The 22,747-nt window shown below is 27.9% G+C and overlaps 2 protein-coding genes across 6 annotated transcripts in view; both read right to left on the bottom strand.

The window, feature by feature from the left end:
* Window positions 1-643: 643 nt before the first annotated feature.
* LOC107449217 (negative elongation factor E) lies at window positions 644-4,449 on the bottom strand. The gene has a single exon (XM_016064690.4). It carries the CDS (start codon window positions 4,263-4,265, stop codon window positions 3,381-3,383), a length of 885 nt encoding a protein of 294 aa, XP_015920176.1. The 5' UTR covers window positions 4,266-4,449; the 3' UTR covers window positions 644-3,380.
* Window positions 4,450-7,796: 3,347 nt separating this feature from the next.
* Window positions 7,797-22,747, bottom strand: part of LOC107449211 (BBSome complex member BBS7) — a 32,480-nt gene continuing 17,529 nt past the window's right edge. For 3 of the 5 annotated variants that reach the window (XM_043046177.2, XM_043046178.2, XM_043046179.2), the window contains exons 12-20: window positions 21,146-21,245; window positions 17,773-17,968; window positions 16,813-16,887; window positions 16,045-16,250; window positions 15,358-15,522; window positions 13,856-13,965; window positions 13,535-13,638; window positions 12,100-12,223; window positions 7,797-8,425 (exon numbers count right to left, since the gene is read on the bottom strand). In XM_043046177.2, coding sequence (XP_042902111.1) covers window positions 8,292-8,425; window positions 12,100-12,223; window positions 13,535-13,638; window positions 13,856-13,965; window positions 15,358-15,522; window positions 16,045-16,250; window positions 16,813-16,887; window positions 17,773-17,968; window positions 21,146-21,245 — 1,214 coding nt within the window. In that variant the 3' untranslated portion in view covers window positions 7,797-8,291. Of the gene's footprint in view, window positions 8,426-12,099; window positions 12,224-13,534; window positions 13,639-13,855; window positions 13,966-15,357; window positions 15,523-16,044; window positions 16,251-16,812; window positions 16,888-17,772; window positions 17,969-19,977; window positions 20,069-21,145; window positions 21,246-22,747 lie in introns of all 5 variants that reach the window. The other 2 variants (XM_043046180.2, XM_071180707.1) reach the window with 1 other exon arrangement.

Genomic DNA, 22,747 nt, shown 5'->3' with positions numbered 1-22,747 from the left:
AGAGCTGAACATAGGATCGACTGTTCAACAACGGTTATAACTATGAATATAGCAGATAAACTAGCCAAGTTAGACACAAGTGAGGAACCTTTGATACTCAAGAAGAAAGACCTGCATTGGTATTTCTTGGAAGCAACCACCAGTGCATCCATGGTATAGAAGTTCAGGTACTGCCTTAAAGTTCGAGGAGAACAGAAAAGACTTTAACATGTTTCATTTATGACCACTTAAGGACCACCAGATTCTCATGCGGTAGCAAGAAGTTAAGAGATTTTTACAAAGTGCAATACGAACTCCACAACATCTGCTAACTTACGTTGCCTTGGTGCGGGATGACTTTTTAAAGCAACCAGGCACAGTGCTGAGAGCGAACAAACTCATGGATCTAATCTGATTCAGATTAGAAGGCTAAGAAAGAAGAAGACAATAATATAATATAATTTAGGCAATTGTATTCTAACCCTTCCTTCAAGAATGACTGAACTTTAATACAACTACAACTGAATAAATATGCATTTTAGAAAAAAATAATAATAAACTATTATTTCATGTGACTTTGTTCTTAATACCTTCAAAACTTTATAAACAATGATTTTGAATTTCTATCTGTAGGAAAAAAAAGATGACAAAAAAGAAAAAATAATTAAAAATTATAACTTCTTTTATTGATAAATACAATTTCACAATTTCAATCAATCAAAGCTAAAAAAAATAAATAAATTTTATGAGAACCATTTACGTTTTATAACTACAATAACAATTTTGTTCATAATGAAACACAGCTGATAAGTACAAAATTTTTCTCAACAAAAATAAAATTAATCTAAAGCCACTAACTTTTTATCGTGAAATTTCACTATGACATTAAAAAGCAATAAAATTTGTTTATCTGACATTTAATTGGGCATTTATTATTATTGCTCTGAATAAAAGCATGTTTTATTTCTAGAATTCCACTGACAATGCTTCTTCAATATTTAGCATTTTAAGCAAGTTTTATAAAATCAAAAGCGTAATTTGATTCTGCCCCACCCCTCCAATACACATACTTTACAATATAGATAATTTGGACTCATAGAAAATGTTTATTTAATGACAAAACAAATATTTATTAAAAAATTGATGAAAAGAATATATAAGATTTGGCCTTAATTTAAATAGGAAATTAAATATAAATATAGTTATTAATGAGTTTAGATATTTTTGATTTGAATTGATTGAAAAAGTGCAGTTCTAAAAATAAGATCATGTAAAAAATTTTAATGGTCAGTTTTTTCATGGTCTTCACCTTAACTGAAATTCCTATCTTGTGTTTCTATAATATTTTTGACCAAGCTATTTTTTTCGAAGTTATATAATGAATATTTTTGCAAATAGTATTTCATTTATAGTTTTATAGAAGTAACATAAAGTGAAACTTCGATTAAACGAACAATATTTGAGGCATAATATCAGTAAGGATTATTGACTTTGCTTTGGATTAGTAAGGATATACTGCACTTTATGTTTTTACTACATTTACCTTACAACAGGGTTGGAGTTTTTGCCGGCAAAACGGGTTTTTGCCAGGACAGAGGCAAAAACCTGGTAAAAACCGGCAAAACCAAATTATCTAAATTGCTGATCAAATACTATTACAAAATACTACAAACAAATTTAAATCAATCATAAGGAATAATAATTTTGATACATTACATGAAAAAATTATTTTTGACATATTAATAATTAATATAAGGGTAATAATTTTTAAAAGATTGAAAGTTTTTGACCTCTTTTCATTTTAGAATCCTTAAATAAATGTTTTTTTACAAATAAATAAATATTATTATTTGTATAATATTATTATTTATTATAAAAAATTATTATTTGTACAATAATTAACTACTCATGTTGATAGATATTTTATGCTTTAAATTATAGTTATATTAATTTAAAATATGTTCATTTCACTGGAAAAAAGAGAATAATTACAAATTTCCCAATCAATAATGTTTTAAACTACTAAAATGATATATTATTTACATTATGATTTAATAATGGAATAATAATTTTATAATTTTTTGTAATTATTTATATTTATAGCATATATTTCAATTTTAGGAATAATTTTGTATCAAAAATGTGTTTTTGTCCTATATAATATAGGTTTTTGCCAATTTGCTTGGCAAAAACCTGTTTTTGCCAGGACGGTTTTTACCGGTATTTACCATGGTTTTTTCCACCTGCGGCAAAATCTTGCCAACCCTGCCTTACAACATATGTACATTCATACATCATAATTCAAGATACATTTTTCACATACATTTATTTTCAATTAATTATTTTAATCTATTTATTTTCAGAATTTAGTCTTGCTGTGATATCTCAACTAAAATTGAATTTCTGAATGTTTCTTTTTACTATTGGTATACCTATCTGTAATAATAAGTAGTGGTTTGCCGAAGAGTAGCTTTAAGTTATACACTTTAACTTGATCCCATTCTGTTCTGTTTTTCCCTCTTTCTTTTCTAATAGTTATTCCTTTGTGATTGCCCAGAAATTGCAAGAACTTGACAATACAAGGACTAAAACAGAAATCTTTCCTACAACAAAGTATTGGCACAATTTTTTCAACTTTCAATCTAGCATAACTAAGTAATCATAATTTTTGTATCTTAAATGTTATGATTTAAATAATTTTAAACAGGCTATCAATTAAATATGTGAAGTTAAAAAACTATTTTAGAAAAATAAATTGAAATTTTTCTTTATTTCTACCAAATTTGTAGAAAGGGACAATTACTTAAAATAATAAAAGCTGACATTTTCCTCAGAAATATTGAAAAATCGAAAGATAAGACATTAACCTAAAAGTAGGGAATTTATATATCTGTACATCTTTGCACCAACTGAAATCGCAAAGGTGCCAACAAAAACTTCTCATTTGTTACAGATGAAATAAATTTGGGATATTTCCGTATCATAATCTGCCGTGCCAACTACAATCGCCAAGATGACAAATAGATTTTAAACTTGCAATTTTTTAAAAAAAATAAACATGTAGGTTTTTGCCCAGGGGTAGCAACGAGTTACATCTTTCAAGTTGGTCCCTTTATGAGATGTTTTTTTTAGTTTCTCGCGGACCGCTGCCCGAAAGTTTCCAAGACTTGGCAATTATTCTGCCACAGATTACGATATGGAAATCTTTCCAATAATTTTTTTTAAAAGAAGTTATATTAGCTTGCCCAAAGGCGGCTAGAAGTTTCACCTTACTAGTTTGTCCTACTTTGCGATATTTGCTCCCAATTTTTACCAAACCATTATTTCGGCACAGGTATCAAATCAGAAATCCCTTATCAGCATACACAGTTTTCCTTTCAATAATTAGGTCAACATTATATTTAAATTTCATCATAGACAACAAGCTCTCTAGTGTCTTCATGATTTCCTTTTTGAGGAAAGTTTACCGCCAATGTCGACCACGATGAAGATGAAGAATCCTCTCCCAATGGAGGTATTAAAGGTTGGCGCCTAGCTAGAGAAACGTTCAATCGCATGCCATTGATTTGCGTTCCACTCATTTCTTTTATAGCTTTTTCTGCCTGGTCGATTTTTTCAAAAGTCACAAAACCGCAATTCTTATCCATTTCCATGGATATGTTAATAATGTTGCCAATTGGCTCAAACGTTTTTTGAAGTATTTCCTGTGTCACGCCATATCCTCTTACATACACAGTATTTCCCTGGCGTGGTCTCTCTGGCCTGCCATCACGATCTCTCTCTCGTCGAGGAATGTCACGAGCTCGCTCTTCCTTAATCTCATCTTCCAATTTCCTAGAGCTGACAAAACTTTCGTATAATTTTTTAACAGGAGGTCGAGGACTATTGCTAGGTGAGGCTGATGAATCAGCAGAATTAGCTGCATTAGAAGCTTCTTCCTCTGCTGAATGCGATGCGGTGAAAGGTTGATAACCAGCGACGGAGCCGCTGGTTCGTTCACAGGCGTTACGCTTGCGTTCAAGGGCTTTAGGTCGCTTAAATCCTTGGCGTTCCTTGTGTTCTACCTTAATAGCACTGATCGCGCCAGATTTGAGAAGCTTTTTGGCTACTTCCTTGGCATCTGGTTTCGCTTCAAGGGATCTTACAAGAGGTTTTGGTGGAGGAGGTTCTTGTTTTGGAGCATTCAGATTTTGCAGAGCTTTCTTCTTCCGCCGAAGTTTCTCATATTTCTTTTTCAGCATTTCTTCTTCCTCCGTCATTTGAGAAGGAAAATGCAAATAAACCATTTTGATAAAATGAAATAAACTAAGTTAGGGCTGGTAAAGAACGAAAAATATACCACTATTTTCTGAAATGTCAGTTATATTAATAAAATTGTATCAATAAATTTGAATTAACAAAATTTATTTAACTTCATTTGCTTCTCGCACTTCACTCTCTAAAAAAATGTAAACAAACAATTTACAGTAAATAGTGAAAGTTGAAGTGCAAACGCATTCTCTCAAGATACGGGTTTTAAAGACTATTCTCACTGTATATAAAATATTCGCGATAGGTCAATTACGTTTTTGCAAGAGAGAAGTTGATTGATGCGTTTTTCGCAGGGAAGTCTATTCAGGCTCCCATTCGCATCTGCGAATTTTTTACGTGATGTGAAAATGGTCCCTTTAATTCATTGGTTGTTTCACAATTTAGCGTGACTTAAAGATCTTGATTTGTTGTTGTCGCACTAATGCTACGCAATGCGCTATCGGCGTCATCCAGAGAAACATCCCTGAGCATGATCCGAAGGCATGACATCACAATTTTTATCCTCTGCAGAAAGGATGGCAGCCCCGCTTTTAGGTAGCAAGATTGCCTACGAATGAAGTCGAGCACTTTACGGTTGAACAGTTTACCACTCACCCTCGGTCCCTTCGTAGACTGATCCAATTGGTTTCCCAGCCGCACACTGACAACAGGCAGTGATGCTTCACTTCTGTGTTCTACTGATGGGATCCGTATAACGATCTGTCCACTGTGTGACCTTAGATCTTGAAATGTAACGAATGTGATTTGACTTATATTTGAAATCTTTTTTAGAACTGGAACAATCACAGTACTTTTGAATCACGGACAGTTCAAATAGAATAGACACACAGCTTTTTGCACTCGTCACTTGTTGAAATCGATTCCTAACCCAGACCCTAAAAATGGCATACATCCCTTAGACTTATCACACCACAAATGTAAAATGAAGTCCACAACCAATTTTTTTAAAGCTATTTAACATTTATTTAGTTAAAATTTCACCATTAATGTGTTCAGCGGTATTTCTCTTAATAATATTAAATTAGGCTGAGGCATTTTAAATTTTATCAAAAAGTAGTGGTTGAAAATGTAAAAAGTATTGTAGCAGCATATGCATTTCTTATTGCCAAAAGATTTCCTAAATATAGAGCAGAGAAAGTAAAAATAGAGAAAAAATTTTTTCCTTAAGGCTCTTATTTTCTACAAAACGTTCTTTTTTTCCTATTTTTCCCCTAAAGTTTTTAATCCTTCTCTTTAAAAGCTTAAAAATTATCTTAAAGCTTCCTTAGCATGAATCTTACAGATTTTGAAACTCTTTTTTTTTTTTAAACTTCTAATATATAAGTAATTTTAATAGGCCAATGAAAAAAAAGCAGGTAAGTTTCAGTTTACACAAGAACAAAACAAGCTACAGTTGAACTTAATGATTTTTACTTTTTTCATTAAGTTATATAACTCCTTATATATAAGTTTCCTTCTCTTATTTAATTATATTTCATCTCTTAAAAAAATATTAAACAATTTTACCAGGTTCTAGTTTTTATTGATTTACCAAAGAAGTCTGTATTAAATAATTTTTTTTGTACAGTGGAACCTCAATATCCTGAATTCATCAATATCGAATTATTCATAATTGATTCATTATGCATGTTTCCTAATCCTAATATACTCCATATACTAGTTTAGTTTTATGCTTTTTTTCTTTATTATCAAATTAAGTTTTGATAATAAAAAAACCAGATCTGGATTTAGAAATTTTCTTTACAAAAATCACCAGACCCTACACAAAAAAAAATTGAAATTATTTCTTTCTAAAATTGTTCTGTTTCACAATCTTAATTTTTTTGTCAAAGAACCAGATGCTGTAAGTCTATTCATTATTTCTGATTTTTCTAAATCACCACTAACTGAAACACACTTCTCATCAGAAGTATAGCTTTATTTCCCACTCATTCATGAGTTACACACTTTATCCAAACACCTATATCTTATAATATTGATTTTTTTGCAGAATAGCTAATGCAATCAGCTTCTTTTGAAACATAGATTTTTTTTTTTTAACGGAGGAAAAACATGATTTTTAAAGTTTAAAAAATCTTTCTAAGAATGGAATTTTATTTTATGTTCTACAGATGTTTAAAAAAAATATTCCTTGTGTTATCAGAAACATTTCATTTTCCTTATTTTATCAGAAACATGAAATCAAAAGCCAACAAAAAATGTATTTTGTTAAAACATGATTTTATTTTAATAAGAATAGCAAATTAGTAGAATTTCTTTTCCTGTGATATTAAGGTTCGACTGCTTTTAAACAAAGTTTTCACAACTCATAAAACATTATAATGAGAATAAGCAGAATAATGAAATACACCTGTTTCAATACTATACATAGATAAACAAAAATGATATTAAATATGTTTGAAAGCTAAATAAAAATTATACAAAAGAACAACTCAATAAGTTTTATTTTTTTAGTTGTCTTATTCCTATTATAGTAAAGAAAATTAAAAAAATAAAATTTTAAACTGATTGCTCATTTTTACAATTTATTTCATTTTATTCATAATTAATTCATTTTAATTAATTAATTTCAGTACAATAAGTTAATATTATATCATGAGAAAAATAAAATTGAAAAAGGTGCTTAAACATCTTTAAGTTCTTAGTTCTTGCGAACATAATAAGAGCGTTTTTGCTTATCAACTTCAGATAGATGGATGCATGTGTTTCAAGCTGCTTTCTCTTTATTCTTAAAGAATAGAAATTATAGAGGTCATACTTTCTACCAGAGACATGTTAAATGCTAAAACAAATAGAAATTTCCAAAATCACTTTTTTTTTTGTTTAAATAGAAAAGAAAAAAAAAATCGTCAGATCTAAAATGAAATATCTAGAGTAGCATCAATTTCTGAAGACATGTGGAGACAATTTGCAAAGACAAATTGAAGTTCATTACAAAAGTAAAGATCTTACATTTTTCACTTTAGGCCTGACAAAAATAAAATTACATTCTGTTCTTCAATTTACATAAAACACAAAGTATTTAATATTTGCCTTTTATTTTACTATTTTTTTATTTTCAGTTTTATGCCTGTTTCTTTAGACAAAATTTGGTTGGAAAGTAGACAAAATTTTGATTGAAGATAATTTTAGCTTGTTAGTAAAAATGCTATAAAATAGCATGAAAAATGTTAATGTTTTTTTAAATGTATTGCTAGAAAATTATCGGCTATACTAAAAAAAAATTGACTTAATTATATTATTTTACTTAAAGTATTTAATAAAAATTAAAAAAAATTATTAACAATTAAAATGGGTATAATAAAATTGTTTTTCAATTTTAAACTTTTGTCATTGATTAAAGAAAGACCTATAATGATGCATTTTACAAAGTATTTTACAGCAGTGGAAAGTTGTGTAAAATTAGAAAGACTCATTAAAAAGTCGAAAGAGTTGGTACCTATGAGATAAACAGAAACGAAAAGAAAGGCGGGTACAAATAACACTAAACCATTGATTCCAGAAAATTAATCTAAAGACAAGTTGTTTATTGAATTATTTTATACATTTATTAATCATACACACACATAACATATACTATAATAAAATTATAACAATCGTGTTGATCAGTAGAGTCCAGATTTCAACGAGCTTAAAAATAGCAAACAGAAAAAAGCTATGAAAATAAAATAAAATAAAAATGTCCCTTTTGAACTAAACAAGAATTTCAATTGGTTAAATGACTTTTTACTTCATTCTTATCTGCACTGATTAGTTTGCATACAGAAAAAAATATTTTCTACGAATTGCATTATAAAAAACAAAAATATTAACAAAGTTACATATAAATATGATTAAATATTAAACATTCATTAATTATAATATAAAAGAAAAATTACCCTAGTATCTCGAAAGATGCCAAAAATGCATATGTCTTCAAAATCTAGGCCTTATTACTGAGATTATGAACAGAAAATAGAAAATTATGTACATAACTATATACTGAATTGCATTAAAAATATTTATTTCACTTGAAAAAAATTTATTAAATTATTTAAATCGTAATTGTTTAGGATCTGTAGAAGAGAAGGCACTTTAGATTTTACATTTATACCCTTGAACTTGAAGACATCAATGAACAAATCTGTGATCATACCTATAAATAGAAAAACAGACTCGGTCAACAAACAAAAATTTAAAAAGTCAGTTTAAAATTAATTGTTAAATAAGATATAAAAAAATGTGAAATGAATTTGATTTTATTATTATACCATTTATACATATAATAACTTAATAGTAATCATTAATAGCATAGATAAATTGTTTAAAACCTATGCAGAGTTTGATTATTGAATTGAGGAATCCAATAAGCTTCAGACTCTGATTTGAATTTTTAAAATTTAATTATTATGAAAAATAATGTTAGCAAAGAGTAAAGGATAACAAAAAATGTTCTTTTTTTCAAGGAGCTAGAAACAACATATTTAAAAAAATTTATTAAAGGTTAATTTGACTTTAAAATTAGTAAAATTTATCTTGAATATTTAAATCTAATAACAAATCAGATTACTTCAAAGCCTCCCATATCATAGTCAAACATCTAAAATGTTTTGTATAAACCACTATTAATATATACAGTGGGTGATCGGTTAACGAACACTTTCACGAAAGATTTTTGTGTTCGGTTAACGAACACATATTCGGATAACGAACAAAACGAATTCTAACGAACACTTCTCGGCCTGAAAAAAAAGTACTATTAAACGTTTGTTATCAATTTGCATACAAAATAAGATCACTGAAAGGAGAAATATTTAAAGCATGCTTAATATTGATAATTACTAAATGAAACTTGAATTAACAATGAATTCAAATTTAAAGGTCATTCAATAATTATTATTATAAAGCTTAAAACACTTCTCGTTTACCACTCTGAGAATCACAGAGCATTAAAAAAAAATTCCATAATTAAGAACAAACTGCCAGTAATGTGGAGATTGAATCAGAGGGCATGGGTCATGCAGTATCTTTTCAAAGAATGGCTATTTGAAGTTTGTGCCCCGAGCATCAAGGACTACCTTGATACCAATGACTTGCCGTTGACTGCTGCTATTAGACAATGCACCAGGACATTCAAAGGATCTTGAAGATAATTTGTTGACAGACTTTCCCTGGCTGACAGTTCAGTTTTTACCTCCGAATACGAATTCGCTGATTCAGCCGATGGATCAGGAAGTTATTGCGGCTTTCAAGAAATTGTACACTCGCGCGCTGTTTCGTCAGCGTTTTGAAGCAAGCCAATTCTCCTCAACAATGACTTCAAAAAAGTTTTGGAAAGAAAAATTTGACATTCTTGAAGCTATTCGTATCATTCAAAAGGCGTGGTCAGAAGTCACACAGCGACATTTGATTTCTGCTTGGCGGAAGCTGAGTCCATCCTTCGTTCAAGGTGACAGAGGTGATCAGGGAGACACCCCTGAAATTATGGATGAAATTTTGACAACAGCTAGAGATCTAGAATTGGAGGTGAACGAGGATGACATAGAAGAGCTCATAATGGGACATGAAGATTAACTGACGACAGAAGAACTCCAAGAAATTTTGAATGAAGAACACCAAGAAACACAGCGAAATGTGTCTCCTTCTGAACAAAAGGAAGACGAAAGAGGATACCAATGCCGACATCTGCCGTTAAAGATCTTTTGAAAAAGTGAGAGGATGTCAGAGCAATGGTCTTAGAATGGCACCCAAACTAAGCTGATGTCAGTAGGGTTGGGGATTTTTACAACGACAGTGTTATTAATTACTTCCGGAAAATCCTGAAAAAGAGAGAAAAACAATCGACATTGGACATGTTCTTCAACGCCCCATAAGCAAAAAATGAAAAGGACTGATTAATATGCAAGACTATATGCATGTATTATATTTTTAAAAACTTAAGAAGAAATTATACATTTTTTTAAATTTCATTTTTAGGGTCTCCAGAACGAATTAATTGATTTCACATAGAAGTCTATGGTGAATCGATGATCGGTTAACAAACAATTCGGATAGCGAACATAGTCTTGGAACGGATCATGTTCGCTAACCGATCACCCACTGTATGTTTAGAATCCTTGCCTTAGACAATATAAGAATAGGACAGGAAAATGTTTGAGTATCATACTTTTTGGTTAAAAATCATCCTAATAAATAAACTGGTTTAAAAAAAACATGGTATCTGATTACAACATATTTTATACAGTCGGAAATTTTAGATTTTTTTTCTTGGTACCTTCTTTCACTGAATCATTTTACATTGATAATGTGTGAAAAACTAATGCTAATTATTTTTGTTAAAAAACCATATAAGAAAAATGCATTTCAAACTAAGATATTTTTACACGTAAATGAAAAGAAAGAAGAAAATTTCCTACTACTATTTAATATTTCAATAAAACGCATAGCATCAACTTAAAATCTAAAACACCATTCTGGTGGGAACACAGTTATAATTTTCATGGGGTTTTTAAATAATTACACTTTGTTCAAAAACTAAAAATCATAAAGTAATGAAATTTAATTTTAAAAGAAGTCTAACCCAATAACATGATAGCCTTTTGAAAAAAATATATATACATCATACATTTTCACATACAATTTTGTATTGCATAAGAAACACAGATAAAATGTTATTAATAATAAATAACTTATTCATTTTTGTTCAGTGAGAAAACGGCTATTAAAAATACGATTTTATGTACAAATTACTTAAACAAAACACTACAAAAAAGTCTTTCAAAAAAGAACACTGGGATCGGTAAGAAGAGTATAAATTATGAATTATATTGGGAAACATATATTTTTTTGTTTTCTGTTGCAGGGGATATTTTTTCAACAGATCTTAATGCTTGTCACAGCACTGATTTCAAATATGCAATTGATTTCTCCTCACAAGCTACAGTTAGTTTGATCCTTAATAATAAGTCCGAATATCAGGTTTTTTTTCTTATTTAACTCTAATAAGTCTCCACTTCTCTCTTGTGTGGTGTCAGGAAGAAGGAAATAATATGTTTCAAGTTTATGATATGATAAGTTATGGTATCATATCTCTTAGTCATTAGGGCTTATACACAAAAACTCAAAATGTCATGTTGAAAAAATATATATATCTAGCGTTCAGAATAGAACTAATTTTTAAAATCACCACACTCAAATTAGGCAAAATCAAGTACTTAAAATGCAACAAGAAATATGTTCTCTGGTGTTATTAATAATTGCATATGTTATATAACAAAACAACACAAGAAACAAAAAAGCACCATAAAATTTTATTTTCTACATGTTAAAAAATATAACCAGGTATTTGAAAAATTAACGAAATAAGAACTGAAAGAGATTAAAAGTGACTTTCTGCATCCTGCTAAGAAAATAAGAACATTTTCAAAATCTTTGTACTATGTTTTCAAATAGCTAATTGAGAGAAACTATAAAATAATGTTTTCAAAATAATTTCCATTTGCAGCAACAATGTGATATAGTTTGTAAACAAAACTGCAGTAGTCCATGAAACTATTTCAGTTGATTGAGTCTGACATGACGAATAAAATATTGTTTGATAATTTTTCTAGTCTGCAGCACCATCTGTTGTCAAACTTGACAACTAATTTTGAAATTTTATAAGAATACATTCTATAGTTTTCTAAGCAGAAATCTTTACAATTCTAATGCAATCAATTTTTCTTCAATTGATTTTTTATATTTTTCTTCAATTGTGAGGCACATGGTATAATTGGTTGAATTATGTTGGAAATAATTACACAAGACTGATAAATAGAAAATAATTGTTACCAAAGAGTCTTTCAAGATGACAAGGCTGCCTCTTGTACTCCAGCTGCAACTGATCAGCATTTCCTAATATATCCTGATACTCTGGTGCTAAAAAGCTGAGATCATTTTCGTGCACTTTCAAGTCCTAAAAATGATGCATCGTGAATAAATTAAAACATTAATTTTAAAAAGCAGATATAGTCACTTAAACTTTTAGTTTTTAAAATTACAAGAGAAAGTTGTTTCATGAATAAGTATGAAACTATAAAAACTTAAGCAACTAAGTATCCATATTTAATTAGTAGGCATAAAATGACATTTAAAATTTAAACAATAGCAAATCCAAATTTAATAGAGAGTTGTTGTTGTTGTTGTATAATGTAACCTGTGAATGTCTGACGAAGTCAGACAAGGTCCATCTGATCGTTGATCCTAAGAAATCAAGGACCAGAAGGTGGAGGAGTTAATTATACCTACAATGTAGGTTTAAAAAAGTATACGGTAAAGGCTACATTTTGAAAACATCAAATGTATTCTGGGAAAGGTCTAGCTAGAAATACTATGACACATTGAAAAGTATACATTGTAAGTACTGTTGTTATTATTCTTTTGCATTAAAATTTGGATTTTATAAAAAAAATAACAAAATGTTTAGTCATATCTACATTTTTTAGTGAATCCTACAGTGTCTAATCATTTTTGAACTAATCTTTGGAACTGATTGTTTGTCAAAGAATTGGAACATTCACTAAACATTATGTGAAAAAATTGCTGCTTGTAAGAAAGTTACTTCAATGTCATCACAGGAGTAAACACAAAGTTTTACTCTACAAAAATTCAAATTTTTCTTTTAAATATTAGCTTTTGGGCAGTTACAAAGAATTATAACAAGATTTATGAAGAAACGCGTCAAGCACAATATGTCATGTTACTATCTTTTCAGATTGTTAGCATATAGCAGTGTTTCCTAAAGTGTAGTACGCGTACCCCCAGGGGTATGGGAACAATTTAGCGTGCGTTCTTATGCGAAATATCTTGCAGCAAACGAAAATTTCAAAAACTTTTATTGAAAAACAAAGCTAGCCATGAAAGTTTATGATTACTTATTTTTCTATTGGCTATTTTTTGAAGAATTAACTGTTAATAATTAGCAGTGTCAATTAGCCAGTTGTGATTTTTAACTTTTCTGCAATATAGTAAAAAATACATTAATTTTTTTTTATTAGTGGTATACAGCGTTGAAAAATTTAGAAAGGGTGCACAAAAGTCATAAGCTTGGGAAACACTGGCATATAGATTGACTGATAAATAAAAAATTTCAGTGGGTTAACTGTTTTTCCTAAAATATGGCATTTTAAATGTATATACTTAAAAAAAGTAATTACATGGAAGTTATGATAAAACAATAAGAAATATAGTTTATTAAAAAATTAAAGTAAAAATGAATAAAGGAAACCTTCAAAGCATCTATCACTTGGACTTTTTTAGCTAAGAGCAACTGATATTCCAATTTTGGGTGAATGAATCTAAGCATATGGGGAACACTTTCATCATTAATATCTGCAACAAAAAATATTCATACATGTAAGAAAGTTTTAAACTACATAAAACTACTTTAGATTATTAATTAGTTTAAAATGATTGCAAAAAACTTTAGCAGTTTTGAAACATACACTTGACTGATTGAAATGAAATTTAAATGTATCCCACTTTAAACACAAAAAAATATCAGGCATATTGTTACAAAATTTTTGAAATTAGAATTATGAATACTAACCAAAGGATATGTCAAGCATTATTTTCTTTTTGGTAGCTTCTCGTGACAAGACATCCTTCAAAATAGAAATGGTGGAGATGTTGTCAGATTTAAAAACAGATTCTCCTTTTCTATAAAGGTACGAGAAAATTTTTTTTTTCTTTCTTTCCAATATAGAGAAATAAAAACTCTTTTAACCAACTATTTAATGACAGAAACATCATCAAGTGAAATATTTCAAAAATTGTAAAGGTTATGAAATATTCATTTGTGTTCAATTCACTATTACAAACATAATACCTTTAAATTTCTTATTGCACTCATTCTAAAATGACATACTAATCATAATATTATTCCGCATTCATTTTTATAATTAAAATAATATACCCCTTTTAATAATAATTAATGTTCCTTTTCATAATAAAATTTCAAATAAAAATCTGATATTCAGAAGAGCGCATAAATATGCAGTAAAATTGACAAAGCTTTAACATAACTGAAGCTTTTGATTATTATTTGAGAGACGAGCTTGGATCATCAAATTTTTTTAGCTCCAGGTCCCCCTCAATTATTATAATTTTAAAAATTTATATTGATATTCAGTAATATTTATAAAAAATGAATATACATTTCAATTATGTAATTTTCGGGCAAGAAGCACAGTTTCCTTGTACATAAAAAGTAATACGAGAAAGAATAATATGACTATTTGCTCAACAGAAAAAAAACCTTAAAAATATATGCAAAATTGAAAAATTAATAATTTTTTTTATGGGATCAATTGTCGAACATAATTTGTAAATAGAAGTGTAGAAATTTTAGAAAAACACTGCTTAAAACTTGTTTATTGATAAGTTTTTAAAGAGGAATTTTTTAGCAATTAGTAGCCGTTGAAAAAGGACCATTCTGAATAACAACTGATCTAATGATCGAATCTTCACATTCTAGGACTCCTTCTTAATTGTTCAAGGAAGTGACCTTAAATATGTTAATTAATTAGGACAGATGATATTTCAAGTTGAGAAATCAGGTATAAAAAAAAATTCTCTGAATAAACATACCTCTTTTTGACCGATTTGGATTTTAGACCCCTAAGATCTAGGGGGTAGACACAATCTGAGAAATTAGTTTGGCCAGGAGAGCAATCCAGAGTTTTGACCCCTTAATGTTAATTTTACTTTTTATATAGTTTGCCCTATCTCACGAATTTTTTAAGTGAATTAAAAAGAAATTTTTGCACACAATCATAAAATTCGTTTACCCAAAGATATTTTCAAGCAAAATTATTTTATGTAAATATCTATAATTTTTTATTATTTTATTTAACAATAATCAAAAACATTTGTCAAAAACATGAATTGTAAGAGATAACAGTTTTAGATATCTATTTAAATAATGTAATTTTACAAGGAAAAATACAACATTTGTGCAAAATCGGTTGAATAGTTTCTGAGAAATCAAACAATAAATAAAAAAGATTTTTTTTCAAAAAAAAATTCTGAACTTACTGTAAAACTACTTACTTATAAAAACAATACAAAACAGTATCCAGAAAAGTAGATCTAAAATAAAATGTAGCACATTCTCCTGGAGGCATACGATCAGGTACTTCAGGCATACAAAATACAATCCAAGAATGTATTTCAGCAAGTGCAAACGCTCCTCTTAATGTCAAAGTGTTTAATGGTCTAACGCAAATAGAAAATAATATTATTAAAAGAATATTTTTAAACAAATAAATAAACAAAAGTAATTTACGTAATTACAAATTAAATTTTCTAAACATTAACTCTCTTTGAAATAATTCAAACTTTTTTTGGAATGAAAATACTGTATTTTAAGGTACAAAATAATGCGTAGGAAAAAAAATTAAGTAAGATTCAATGCAGAGAGAAAATGTTTAGAAAATTAAGAATTAATTTCACAAAATATATTATAAATACTCAAATAAAAGTTCTGTAAATTGCTTATTATTTTAGAGAAATATAGTTTATCAACACTATAAAACAGTTTCATTTAATCGAACCCAATAAAAATCCTGGTTTGCACAACAGCTAGATGAGTAGAAAATACTCTTGATTATCATAAAAACTAAAATGCTTATTAGCAATTGAGTATCATAATCAAAACCCCTAAAAAATTGCAACTTTTTTTTTTTAAAAAAAATGCATTTTTTAAACAAAAAAATATAAACGAAAACAAATAAATACCTATTTTCATCAAAAGTATGTGTTCTGCAGTGTAAAGACAAAGGCTTTATTTGATATTGCCTAATTTGGCAGCACTTTGGCTGGAGTCTTGGAGTTATGTAAGCTTGAAGAGTACCATACTGTCCTTCTATGGATCGAATCTTCACTTCCAATCGGGTAGTGTTTGCTTGACATCTGTATGTTGCCAAAAGAAAATTCCCATCATTCTAGAAAGGAAATCAAAATAACATATAAATAAAAAAAAAATATATAAATCAAAAACAATAAAACTTGCAACAATAAAAACAGCAACAATGAGATTTTTACAACAGTAAAATAATATTAGAAAAAAAGGATTTTTAGAAATAGAGAGAATTTTTTTATTACCTTGAGATTTTATTATTTGCTTATAGCATATGGGCACATTAAAACTAAATTTGAATACTATATAGCACTATATAAAACAATACCTCTAAAATCAATATTTTGTTAGTTTCATTTACTAGTTTCAATTTTTAGTAAGTTCAATTACTTTGGATAACCAAGATCAAACTGTAATTACAGAAAAGGATAAATAAATGCACAAATGATTTCTCACTAGGAACTAATGTATAATGACTTTTATAAAGTATTGTTTTAAAATTTATACAGTGGATAAATGAAAAAATTAATGTTAACATTTTTAAAGAAATACGTTATTGAATAATCTTTTCTGAAAACTGCAAATATAAAGAACTTAAATTATATTGAATTATTATAAATAATAACTCATGATGATTTATAACTCACTTCAGGATCACAAGAACTGTAACTGACAACTGCTGAATTCCTTTCACTATCTAACAGATCAACTGGAACATCACTCTGAAAGAGTTAATGAGATTTTTTTATTTGATAATTAATTCTTCTTTACTTAATAAATAAATCCCTCAATATCACTATATCAAAATCAATAATACCTATAATGATATTAATATACACAGGAATGTTACTTTCAAAAAGTAACTAGCAAAAGTAATAAAAGGAAGGAAAAAAAGTTTTGATATTGAAAAGTAATGAGTTAAAAAAAAAGAAGAAGAAAACATGATTTTAAATACACGATTAACGATTTTAAAGTAAATTTTAAGGAAATCGAAAATTCAAAGTAATCTTATATTTCATTAAAAAATGTAATAACAAAACATAAAATTTTTAATTTAAAGTGTATTAAACTTTAATTTAAAGTGTATTAAATTTTAATTTAAAGTGTACTAAATTTTCATTTAGAGTGTATTAAATTTTCATTTAAAGTGTATTAAATTTTAATTTAAATGCATACATTTTTAAAATGTGTGAAACTGTTACAAAATTCTTGGAAATAGATAACATTTAAAATATCAAGAAACCAAGCCAGAAATCAAAATTCAATGCTTGCTTATGAACAGGAATTTTAATTTATGTTAATTTAAAATTTATATCAAATCTTAGAAAATTTTGTTTTTACTTTCAGAAATTAACCTTATAACTTCTGTTTCAAAAAGCAAGTAAATATATAAAATATTGCATTTATTTTCAGGAAACTTTTGAAAGTAAAACTGATCAAAATAAAAAAAAAATTCAATGTTTAATGTATACTTTGTTAAACAAAACACGATTTTTATAAACTATAATGAAATGCCATAAAGTTTGGACCAGGGCTGCTGAAGGGCTAAACAAGCACCTGCTTGAAACAAATTTAAATCTTTCATTTGAAAAATAAATGACGGTTACTTGGATCAGAACATTATCGATGGGAGTTTGCACTTCTAATGTTAGCAAATAGGAAGCATCTTCATGGCTGAGTTGGAACATGTCGTTTATGCTGAAATAAGGAACTGCTGAAACCCCTCCAATGTCAGATTGTGCAGCCATTTGATAGTTTTCTCTCTCTTTCTGAACTTGCTGCTGAAGCTCCTCCACTTCTTCTCTAAAAAAGGAAGCAACATTTAACCTTCTTGCGAGCTTATCTTCTGAAGTTAATATTTTAATGATATCAGTTGGACACTGCCACCTTCCTTTATAAAATTTAAAGAAAAAAGTCTTTCATTTAGGCTTTAGAGAATTAGGCTAAGAAATAGGCTAAGAAATTATTAAAATACTATATAACATACTGTTTTTTGTAATGTTATTCTTGTTTCATAAGCAATTAAAGGTTTAATTACTGTTACATAATTGAGCCGGGATATTCTGGTTGGTAGAACATAGGACCCAAGTTTGTAATAAAGTGCGCTTGAATCCTGCTGACGAAAGAATCCTTGTGTATTAAATGGTGAATGGTGCAAGTTAAATCTGTCGGGGTCACAAAGTCTTCCAAGTTACCATAACAAATCAATAACATTCACTTTCAATTTATAGATGCACTAAAATCAAATTAAGAACTAGACAAGATGCCACTGCAGACCTGTGAACTAAACTGCTGAACATAAAGAGTAAGTTAATCAATATGTTCACAGTTTTATTCATTTATTCTTGGGATTACATCAAAAAAGGTTGATTCTTTAGGATTCCACGACCAAAAGAAATTGAGAATCGAGAGAAATGGAACAACATTTCACATAAAATTATTATGAGGTATGCCCTTAAGAACAGTATTGAAAGCAAGTATACAATTCCCAGTGTTACACTGGCAGAATTCAAAAATTTTAAAATGAAAATTCCTACTAATAACATAATATTCACAGTAAAAATGACATAAGAGCATTTTTAAAATGAAAAATGGTGGCACCAGGCTGAAATCAAGGAAAAAATTTTTTATACATTTTAAAAGTGTTACTGTTTCAATACTGAAATTATGCAGGTGATAAAATACAGAAAGATATTTGAATACTTCATCTTACTTCACAGATATTTGTTTACTTCATCTTGTCCTATTAGTCTACATAAGGCATCATCACAATTCATGCTGAAAATATCCTTTCAGCTTTTTTTTTTACATTCAATATCACATTTTATAGAGAAAATGTAAGTGTAGCTATTTAAAAAATTTGTAACTGTAATTTAACCGCAAAAGCCGGAGGCTAGAAAATTATCTTTATTTTTTAGTGCCTTGGTATCTGTAAACAAAACTGTAAATCTCAGTTAGGGAGATTATATGATGGTAAAGTTAATTTACAATCATTCTGTATACTCTATAAATTGTTTTATCCAAAATATAAAATTAGTTTTTGATAAGGAAAATTTTTTTTTGTATAGTTTTTAAATCTAAACTTTTAAATGATATCACAAGAAAATTTTTAATGATATTCTTAATTACTGTTAAGTTTTTATTCTACAAACTATAATTTATATACTTGAAAACAAGATTGGACATAAAACAATAAATCATTTTTCTCTTTTCACACAAAAATTTTTTTAAGTGCATTTAAAAAAAAATTTAAGTTATTCAAATTGAAAAGACACAGAACTATAAAAATGCAAATCTTGTTAAAAAACAATCCAAATTTATAGGCAATATTTTTAAATAAACTTATAAATTTTAACAAATATTTTTCATATTTCCTGTTGAGTAATATGTCACAAAATTGGTTTTTATCAGGGAAAGCAACCGATTTGGATCAATTTGGTTTTAGGGGGTTATCTCAGTTTTAACCAAAATTAGGTTTAAGGTTGAAAATTAAACCAGTTATATGAGTACAAAGATATAATTAGATAATCAAAAAAAAGTTTTTTTCAATATATCAGTCAACGAAGAAAGCATATTTTTATCACTTAACTTAAAGTTTTAATCACATAGCAAAGGTTAATCTTTATTAAAAAAAATACACTTTGTTAAAAATGAGCAAAACCAACAGTGGAGAAGTTTTCAGATATTAAGTTATTACTTAATAATAAGGGTCATGAGGGTCATGCAATTACACTTAAAATTAATTTCAAAATAAAAAGATAAAAGAAGCATAAAAAAAACTATGCTGAAAAAAGGTGCAAAAGTAAATGTACTTGAGGTGCATGAATCTATTAAAGGCATCTGGATCAATAGAGTGAGTGAAGTGCTTTGGTTGTTGCTGCATAGAAATACCAAAAATTGATCCTGTAAAGTATGTATATTATAAGCTTTATAGTTTCATTAAATACAAAAATCACAAAGAAAAGTGCAAAAAGCAAAAACCACAAGCACAGTGCAGTTTTGTTCATAAAATATAAAATGTAATAAGTATAAATGTACATAAAATATAATGATAAATCGAATTAAAAAATTGTTCAAAGAAAACTTTTTTAATCTGATGTTTTTATGAAAAAACACAAGAACTTCCTTGTTAGCAATCAGTTATTTTTGTAAATCTATTTCGTTTTAATCTAGCAATTTTTTTTTCTTCAAAATCTCTTTAAGCACTTCAATTATAAATTAAATACCTTTTATGTAGCATGAAAAACGACAGTGATATGCTATGGGTAATTTTACGAAATACATTTTTTTTTTAAAAAGGGAGTATGGAAAATGTTCAGTAGAATGAAACTTAATATGATTAAACAACATTAAGGAATTGAATCCATAGTTGTTAAGAATTAAATTAATGAACATGATTATTGAGTGAACCTTTCTAAGTAATTGACATTAAATTTACAGTCTGTCAGTGATAAACTGAAATTGAAATTAAATTAACAAAAAAAGAATACGAACATGATGTAAAGAAGAAAAGTTAGAAAAAGTAATGAAACAATATAAACAAAAATTCAAAAAAAAAGCTTATTTATTATATGAACCAGAAATAGGATGGAAAATAACAAAAACTAAATGTAGATACAAATATAGAATGAAAAATGTAGATGTGTTTTTGCTTCGAATAAAACAATACTATTCAGTTACATAAGTTTACAAAAATAGTATTTATTAATAAATTTTCAAAACAGAAAAAGTCCATAATTAGATGAGCATATAAAAGCTATTCCATATTGCGCAGAATATAAAAAGATCCTTCATAATCTTTCAAGAGAGTAAAACAAAAAGAAAATAAACAAAAAAAGATTTTTTAAAAAAACACTAAAAATGAAATAAAAATAAATAAACTGTATGCTATGTGATGAAAATTAAATAAAATATTCTAAAAGAGTTATTCCAAAAGTAAAAAAAAAAATTAAAATATTAAAGGAAATATATATATGATACCTAAGTTTATAAATTTTCTGAGCAGCATCCTCTGATATTAATAAATAATTTGGATCAAGACGTTTATCAGATGGTTCAGAAGATAGACCAAATATCCAACCTAAAAAAATTTAGGAATTCTAACATTTTTACTGCCACTGGACCAAATATCAAAAAGAAAAAATTACAACTTTTTGATCGTTTACAGGAAATATAGAATAAAAATATATCCATGTATGAGAAAGAAAAGTGTAAGAATTATAACCAAAACTATTTTACAAAACTTTTGCTTTCCCAACTGGTCATACACTCCATGGTTTAAAATACCACATAATTTTTTCAAGCTGGTATGACACTCTAATGAATGAATTAAAAGCTACAAATCTTACATATTTAGAAATAATAAGAATTTTTGGTAATGAAACTGGTTGTTAAATGATTCCCTTAAAAAAAAACATGCATTTTTTAATCAGACCAAATTTTATAATAGCATTCAAACCATTTAAAATTTTAAAACATTTTAAAATATTTTAATATAAAATTGTTAGGTTTTTATGATAATAAATCATTAATTTATGAAAGCTTATATTTTCTTAAAATATTTTTAATTAATTTGTATTACAATATATCAATCTAAAATAAAATTTAAACTCTTAACTAAAATAATTATAAATTTCAAAAAATGCTCAACATTACACATAACATAATTTTTGAAATCTATGTAATAATAAAATAACAATGTTTCAATTTATGTAACATAAAATAGCCTGATAGTATTAGGAGTAATGGTATTTAAAAGCTATTTAAACCATATTTGTTAAACATATTTATAGTTATACTTGTGGGGAGAGAAGTTATATACATTGTCAACCTTTATCTATGAAAAAGTACCCCCTCATAGAATCGAGTTAACATGTCTTATATACTAGTGAATTCAAATTTTATAGTGGTAGATACACTACAGTACTCCCCGACCAGAATTTTTTCTGTGATAGAATTCGATGAACAGATACCACTAGTTGATTCATTGCTGTTTTGAAAGAAGCCGGGAGAGCTGTATAAAGATCACTATACTTCCGAGTGCTGATTGTGAGAGCTGTATTAAGTTCCCGGTCGTGATCGCTCCTGTGTTGCCATTAGCAGTCGAGTGTACGCAGGCTGACGTTGTGTGTGTGATCGAGACTGAGTAGCAACAGCGATAGGTGGACAATATTGCAGTTACAAGTAGCAAGTCAACTGTTCAATGTGGACTATCTATTGAAGTGGGAGTTTCTGTCAAAGTTAGCATATTCACATCACGTCTGGGTCACCAATGTGGGGAGACCAGTTACATACATTGTCAACCTTCATCTATGAAAAGGTTCCCCTTCATAGAATTAAGTTAATATGTCTTATATAATAGTGAATTGGAATTTTGTACTAGTATTAGAATTTTATACTAGTAAATCGGAATACACTACACACTTTTATGGCAATATTCTATTAATCTAAATTTTGTAAAATCAATAGAATTTTTTTTTAAAAAAAGTTAAAATTCACAATTTACACTAAGTACAAAGTAATTTAGAAAAGTTCGAGGAACCTAGTAAAATCTCGACTATCACGAGTAATATACAATCAATT

Source organism: Parasteatoda tepidariorum, chromosome 5 (genome assembly GCF_043381705.1).
Source record: "Parasteatoda tepidariorum isolate YZ-2023 chromosome 5, CAS_Ptep_4.0, whole genome shotgun sequence".
NCBI lineage: Eukaryota > Metazoa > Arthropoda > Arachnida > Araneae > Theridiidae > Parasteatoda > Parasteatoda tepidariorum.
The sequence above is the reverse complement of the archived record's forward strand: the minus strand, read 5'-3'. Positions and strand labels throughout refer to the sequence as shown.

Excerpts from the sequence above, each read along its gene's own strand:
- LOC107449217 (XM_016064690.4), bottom strand. The coding sequence starts at position 4,265 with ATGGTTTATTTGCATTTTCCTTCTCAAATGACGGAGGAAGAAGAAATG.